This window comes from Physeter macrocephalus, chromosome 21 (genome assembly GCF_002837175.3).
Source record: "Physeter macrocephalus isolate SW-GA chromosome 21, ASM283717v5, whole genome shotgun sequence".
In the NCBI taxonomy this organism is placed as follows: domain Eukaryota; kingdom Metazoa; phylum Chordata; class Mammalia; order Artiodactyla; family Physeteridae; genus Physeter; species Physeter macrocephalus.
This window is the reverse complement of record NC_041234.1, coordinates 110022902-110030752: the sequence shown is the minus strand read 5'-3', so window position 1 is coordinate 110030752 and position 7851 is coordinate 110022902. Positions and strand designations below refer to the sequence as shown.

At 38.1% G+C, this 7851-nt stretch overlaps 1 protein-coding gene across 1 annotated transcript; it reads left to right on the top strand.

The window, feature by feature from the left end:
• Positions 1 to 2177: 2177 nt before the first annotated feature.
• Positions 2178 to 4984, top strand: LOC102995588 (zinc finger protein 260). Its single transcript, XM_007101101.4, has one exon. It carries the CDS (start codon positions 3323 to 3325, stop codon positions 4871 to 4873), a length of 1551 nt encoding a protein of 516 aa, XP_007101163.2. The 5' UTR covers positions 2178 to 3322; the 3' UTR covers positions 4874 to 4984.
• The last annotated feature ends 2867 nt before the right edge of the window (positions 4985 to 7851 follow it).

Genomic DNA, 7851 nt, shown 5'->3' with positions numbered 1-7851 from the left:
TTGTTAATTTTCATATCTGAGCTTCAAATTCTATTCTTTGATTCCTTAGGAAGCTCCATTCCCTTCCCAATTGACCTTTCTCACAAAAACTAAAAAAGATAGAGACGGTTCACTCCTGTGCATCCTCTTCATCTAAGACTGTTCGACTCACTCTCTCCCCTCTCAGCCTTCTTCCCTGTCTTAGAAGAGGAAGGGTCCTTCCTCCCTTCTCGACCTCAGCCGCCTGTTCTCCAGTCCATCCTCTCTTTCCTCATTTCACAACCAGCTTCCTCAATCATCATTTCTTTCTGAAATCTTCAGCTTCTCCTTTCTACAGAATCTTTCCCTCTCTGCTTTTAAACGTGTATAGGTCTCCTTTAGTTTGGGGAAAAAAAAAAAAAAAAAAAGACGCTTAACCCTGACGGCCCTCCTAGCAATTGTACAATCTTTTTTCCTTCTTCCACCATCAAGCTTTGCAAATGAATGGGTTACATCTATAAACTCCTGCAATCTGGCTTCCAGCCCAACCACCATTGAAACTGCATTCTTAAAGCTCATGCAGGATTTCTGAAGCATTAAATGAAATTGCTCTCCTCAGTTCTGATTTCCCTTGACCAGGGTAAACTTTTTTTTTTTTTTTTTTTTTTTCCTGCGTTGGGTCTTTGTTGCTGTGCACGGGCTTTCTCTAGTTGTGCTGAGCAGGGGCTATACTCTTCCCTGCAGTGCGCAGGCTTCTCATTGCGGTGGCTTCTCTTGTTGCGGAGCACGGGCTCTAGGTGCGCAGGCTTCAGTAGTTGTGGCACGTGGGCTCAGTAGCTGTGGCTCATGGGCTCTAGAGTGCCGGCTCAGTAGTTGTGGCACACGGGCTTAGTTGCTCCGCGGCATGTGGGATCTTCCCGGACCAAGGCTCGAACCCGTGTCCCCTGCATCGGCAGGCAGACTCTCAACCACTGCGCCACCAGGGAAGCCCCAGGGGTAAACTTTTGAGGTTTAGAGCATCTTATATCAAGGTCTTAAACCACATTTTCCATGCATACTATACCTTTTTATTAGAGCATTCTATTGTTACTTCAACATAGTTAAAACTGAACTCCCAATTTTCTCCATTCATGTTCGCTCTGAATGATTTTCCTATGTACGACTGATGGTGAGCCCTATTAAGAGCAGGGATCGCATCTCTCACGCACATTACTATAGCTCCAGCACACTGCTTGGATGTAATCAACATTCAATAAACATTTGTGGAAATAAGTAAATGAATAAACCTTTTCTTCCATGCTCTGAGCCTTAATTCCTTAGAGTCATTTTGGATTCACCTCTCTCCTTTGTTCCATAAATTAAATCAGTGATGAAATTTTGCCAATTATGACTTCAAAATGTGGTGGTTAAGGGTATGGATTTGGAGTCAGGTGAACCTGTTTGACTCTTTGCTCTGCTATTTCAAGCTGTGACAGTGGGCAAGTTCCCTAACCTCTCAGTTTCTTCATCTGTAAAATGAGGATAGTAATGGTATCTTATGCGGTTAATGAGAATAAATGAGGTAATGTGTATAAAGCGCTTAGCACAGTGTCTGGCACATTGCAAGTGTTCAATAAATGACAGCTATAAAATTATCTTTCACTGCTCCCCAGTGTGAACTCAGGCTCCCCTAGGGAGGTCTATTTACTACTTCATATCTTTGCTGTTTCTCTTGGCTGGAATGCTCTCCTTCCTTTCTGCACATTCAAAATGCTAGTTACTCTTTTTGGTTTTTTTAAGTAATACATATTCATGGTTTAAAAGTTAAATAGATTAATAAGACTTTTTAAAGCAAAAGAGCAGACCTCTACTCCATCTCTCCCAACTTCTGATCTGTACTTTCAATAATCTTAGCTGTTTCCTCTAATACTTACTTCCGTATTTCTAAATAATGTACTTATACTGATGTTTTTGATCTTTCCATTTTTAGATAGTACTTATCGCCTTCTTATCATGGAAGATAAAGATTTAGACCTCTTACAACACCATCCTTTCCACCTTGCTTTCCCTTCATCCTACAGAAGAGTTTTTTAATTTGGTAAAACAGTAAGGCAGTGTTCATTATTATGGCTATGTAAATATCTTTCACTTTGGAGCCAAACAGTATTTTATCATGACTCATTTACCTTCTTGAGCAACTTTCACTTTTTCCTGGAATTAAAAACTGCCTTGGGCAGGCGCAGCGCACCGAGTGGACATTTTGGTCTTTGTCCGCGGGTCAGTCCGGCCCCTGGGTCCACGTGGCGTGAAAATAGGAGATGGAAATTCATTCTTCAAATGTACCTGAATTTACATTAAGTTGTACAGGGTCGCCTCCTTGTGCATTCCTGGAGACTGCACCTTCCTCATCCTTCAGAAGGCCAGGAGGCCCCAGGGCTCGGCCTGAGTTCTAGGACAGAACTTTGGCTCCAGCATTAACATTCTAGTGCTGTGTCATTTCCCCAATAGCAGGTTATAAGCTGGCCAAGCTGTATGTGATCCTCTGTTGAAGCAAGAAGACGAACTCTGGATGGTGGAGAAAGAAGTGTAAAGGAAATTTGTCCAGAAGCAGCCTGAGAAGATGATGAGCAGATAGAGAGGCAACAAGACTTGGGAGGCAAGTTGCATCCAGCTCCAGTAAAGTACAGACTGAGGAAAAAAGCAGTGAATATAAGAAAATTGGAAAAATACTTCCTCTGATCTCAGACCTTATATCTTTTAAGGCAACACCTTTTTCAACTTAACCTAGAAAGAGTTTGAAACACAATTTAGACTAAGTTGTGTAGGAAAGAATCATCAATTAGTTTGGAAATCCTGCCACAGCTTACTCCTTGTGGTAATAACCCCCTTTAGGTGTAAATCAGTGTGGAAATGCCTTCATTTAAAAAATTTTGAACCCCATATGATATCAGAGCATTCATACTGGAGAGAAAACCTATGAATTTACTGAATGTGGTAAAACTTTCACTCATATGTTGCACCTCATAAATGTAGAAATCAGGCTGGAGAGAAACCCTGTGCTTCTAAGGAATATTAAAAAGTCTTTAGCTAGATAACACATCTCATTGAGTAGAAGAAAATTCATACTGGAGAGAAACCAGTGAATGTAACAAACTTCATTTGAGTATTAGAAAATTTAGAGTTGAAGAGAAAGCTTTGAAGGTACTAAGTATGATAAAGTTTTCTCTTGAACCTTATTTCTTACTCTGCATTTGAAAGGTCATACACACAGAAGCCCTACAAATGTAAGAAATGTGGAAATACCTTCAGCTAAAAGTAAATTCTCATTCATCAAAAAATTCATACTGGAGAGAAATCTTGTGAATGTGGGAAAGCTTCCATTCAGATGTCACACCTCAGTCAGCAGAGAATTTGTAGTGGGGAAAACCCCTTTGCCTGTAAGGTATGTGGGAAAGTCTTCAGCCACAAATCAACTCTCACTGAGCATGAGCATTTTCATAATAGAGAGAAACCTTTTGAATGTAATGAATGTGGAAAAGCATTCAGCCAAAAGCAGTATGTTATTAAACATCAAAATACCCATACTGGAGAGAAGCTTTTTGAATGTAATGAATGTGGAAAAGCATTCAGCCAAAAGCAGTATGTTATTAAACATCAAAATACCCATACTGGAGAGAAGCTTTTTGAATGTAATGAATGTGGAAAAGCATTCAGCCAAAAGCAGTATGTTATTAAACATCAAAATACCCATACTGGAGAGAAGCTTTTTGAATGTAATGAATGTGGAAAAGCATTCAGCCAAAAGCAGTATGTTATTAAACATCAAAATACCCATACTGGAGAGAAGCTTTTTGAATGTAATGAATGTGGAAAAGCATTCAGCCAAAAGCAGTATGTTATTAAACATCAAAATACCCATACTGGAGAGAAGCTTTTTGAATGTAATGAATGTGGAAAAGCATTCAGCCAAAAGCAGTATGTTATTAAACATCAAAATACCCATACTGGAGAGAAGCTTTTTGAATGTAATGAATGTGGAAAAGCATTCAGCCAAAAGCAGTATGTTATTAAACATCAAAATACCCATACTGGAGAGAAGCTTTTTGAATGTAATGAATGTGGAAAAGCATTCAGCCAAAAGCAGTATGTTATTAAACATCAAAATACCCATACTGGAGAGAAGCTTTTTGAATGTAATGAATGTGGAAAAGCATTCAGCCAAAAGCAGTATGTTATTAAACATCAAAATACCCATACTGGAGAGAAGCTTTTTGAATGTAATGAATGTGGAAAATCCTTCAGCCAGAAGGAAAACCTTCTTACCCATCAGAAAATTCACACTGGAGAGAAACCTTTTGAGTGTAAGGATTGTGGGAAAGCTTTCATTCAGAAGTCGAACCTCATCAGACACCAGAGAACTCACAAAGGAGAGAAGCCCTTTGTATGTAAGGAGTGTGGGAAAACTTTCAGTGGCAAATCAAACTTAACTGAGCATGAGAAAATTCATATTGGAGAGAAACCCTTTAAGTGTAGTGAATGTGGAACAGCTTTTGGTCAGAAGAAGTACCTCATAAAACATCAAAATATTCACACTGGAGAGAAACCCTATGAATGTAATGAATGTGGAAAAGCCTTCTCTCAGCGAACGTCACTTATTGTACATGTGAGAATTCATTCAGGTGATAAGCCTTATGAATGCAATGTATGTGGAAAAGCCTTCTCTCAAAGTTCATCTCTTACCGTGCATGTGAGAAGCCATACAGGTGAGAAACCCTATGGTTGTAATGAGTGTGGGAAAGCTTTCTCTCAATTCTCAACCCTTGCTCTACATTTGAGAATACACACAGGTAAGAAGCCTTATCAGTGTAGTGAATGTGGGAAAGCTTTCAGCCAGAAATCACACCATATTAGACACCAGAAAATTCATACTCATTAAAAACCTGTGGATATCATGAAAGGTGTTCATCAGGAATTTACATCTCATGACATATCAGAAATAATCATTCTGAAGGAAAGCATCACAAATGAGAGAAACAAAAGCTAAAAACTTAAAGGATACCAGAGAATTCATCCTGAAGAGAAAGACATTTGTATGATAATATCCAGTAAAAAAAAAAAACAGCAAAGGTAATGCTGAAACTTTAGATGCATTTCCACTAAAATTGGGAATGGAAAACATGTTTAACATTGCCATCTGCATGGATCTGGAGATCTTCACCAATGTAAAAAAAAAAAAAAGGTTGCAAGTATTAGAAAGGAAGAGACCTTTATGGTATTGATTTAGCAGAACAGAAGAGATTCTGGAAACACCTATGCATTTATTAGAATTTATAATATAGAAATGGCATCAGGAGATGAGAATATAATGAGACTGTTTAAAAAATGATTTGGAGGTAATTTGTTCTCCAAGGGGGAAAAAAACCATGAACTATACACAAAGGTAAGATCCAAGGGGGTTAGGTTAAAAACAGTAATATGAAAAAGCTATATACTAAAATGGTTATGACCTTGGGAGTTGGGAAACATTCCTTATAGCAAGTTGAAAAACACCTAGCAATTCTACTCTGAGTTTGTATGCTCAGGAAATGTGTACCAGGCTATTTACTGTGGCATGATATGTAGTAGTCATAAATTGGAAACAACTTAAATGCCCATCAGCAACAAAATGGAAAATACTTACGATGGAATACTGTATATCTGTAAAATGTAATAAATGAGATCTATATGTATTACAGAGAAAGATCTCAAAAATCATGTTGAGGGGGAAAGATAAAGTTGCAGAATGACATATAATACGATGACAGTTTTGTAAATTTGAATAAAACTTCCCTCAAAATTTCAGTGCTATATATTGGTAATGGACACATATATGTACGTATGTTTTTTAAATGTTTTTGAAATGGTTTGGAAGGATACAGACCAAACTCTTGATAGTGGTTGCCTGTGAAGAGTGGAGAAGGGAAAGGAATGCGTGTGGGAGAGGGGGGGATTGGATTGGTTAGAGGTGACTTCAGTTTTATATATAAACGTCCATTTCTCTTTTAAAAAAAAAAAGACTGCAAGAAAATATATTGAAATACTGGTTAATTCTGGATTGTGGTATATGGATATCTTGTCTTATTTTTTGTACTTTTCTGTATTTTTAACTTTTCTCAAAATCAACAAGAATGGGGGTGAGGATGGGAACACTGTACCTATAGAAATCATGTTCTAATGGATTCATTCACAATCAGCTACTAAACTTTTTATAGAAAATATTTCTAAAATTTTATCAATGAGTGGATGGACTTGCTCTCTATGTAGTATGAAATTATCTATTTTATTAAAATTAAAAATGATAGCATAAAAAAAACTGCCTTGGTTTTTGTTAGTTTGTTTGCTTTGTTTTATATGTATCGATTACTAATTCTTCACTAATTTTCTCATACCTGTAAAACCTTTCTGAATACCACTCTTCATATCATCAAACACATCAGGTAATCTATTAGCTACTTTAAAAAATTCTTTTCTCTAGATACATCCCTCCTGTATCCCTCCATCTTCCTACTCTCCTCTGGCCTGGCTGATTTTTAGGTGTGGCACATAGCTGTCTACCACAAACTTTCTTTCATTATCATCTGAGGAATTCTCTTCACTTCTCTTTTATGTTTATCCCCTGTTTCTGGATGTCTTCCTCTTTCTTGGTTTACTCTTTCATATGACGGAATGAATATTCCAGTGGCTTCCTAGAAGGGAGCTTCAAATTTTAGATCATTTACTACTCCTCCACGTGGACCCATTGCTCCTGTAGGCAGGTCCACTTACCATTTACTGGAATATTTTTGCCTCCACATCTTTGCCATTCTCCTGCTTAGAATGCTCTCCTACTTCCTGTCTGTGTCTCCAAATGCTATTTGTATTTTCAAACTGATTCTTATTTTTACAAAAATAATGCATGTACACAGTTTAAAAGTTAATTATAAGGAGAAAGAAATTAATGCACAGAAATTTCTTGCATTCTTATACACTAATGATGAAAAATATGAAAGAGAAATTTGAGATTTTTTTCTTGAGAAAGAAAAACGGAGCTGGAGGAATCAGGCTCCCGGACCGCAGACTGTACTACAAAGCTACAGTAATCAAGACAGTATGGTACTGGCACAAAAACAGAAATATAGATCAATGGAACAGGATAGATCTTAAGGTTAAAAAAAAGGAGCTGGAGGAATCAGACTCCCAACTTCAGACTATACTACAAAGCTACAGTAATCAAGATAGTATGGTATTGGCACAAAAACAGAAATATAGATCAGTGGAACAGGACAGAAAGCCCAGAGGTAAACCCACGTACATATAGTTACCTTATCTTTGATAAAGGAGGCAAGAATATACAATGGAGAAAAGGCAGCCTCTTCAATAAGTGGTGCTGGGAAAACTGGACAGCTACATGTAAAAGAATGAAATTAGAACACTCCCTAACACCATACACAAAAATAAACTAAAAATGGATTAAAGGGGCTTCCCTGGTGGCGCAGTGGTTGGGAGTCCGCCTGCTGATGCGGGGGACGCTGGTTCGTGCCCCGGTCCGGGAGGATCCCACGTGCCGCGGAGCAGCTGGGACCGTGAGCCATGGCCACTGGGCCTGTGCGTCCGGAGCCTGTGTTTCGCAACGGGAGAGGCCACAGCAGTGAGAGGCCCGCATACCACAAAAAAAAAAAATAAAATAAAATAAAATTTAAAAATGGATTAAAGACCTAAATGTAAAGCCAGACACTATCAAACTCTTAGAGGAAGACATAGGCAGAACACTCTATGACATAAATCACAGCAAGATCCTTTTTGACCCACCTCCTAGAGAAATGGAAATCAAAACAAAAATAAACAAATGGGACCTAATGAAACTTCAAAGCTTTTGCACAGCAAAGGAAACCATAA

Bases quoted from the DNA above. Each gene is read 5' to 3' on its own strand.
- LOC102995588 (XM_007101101.4), top strand. From the start codon at position 3,323: ATGTCACACCTCAGTCAGCAGAGAATTTGTAGTGGGGAAAACCCCTTT.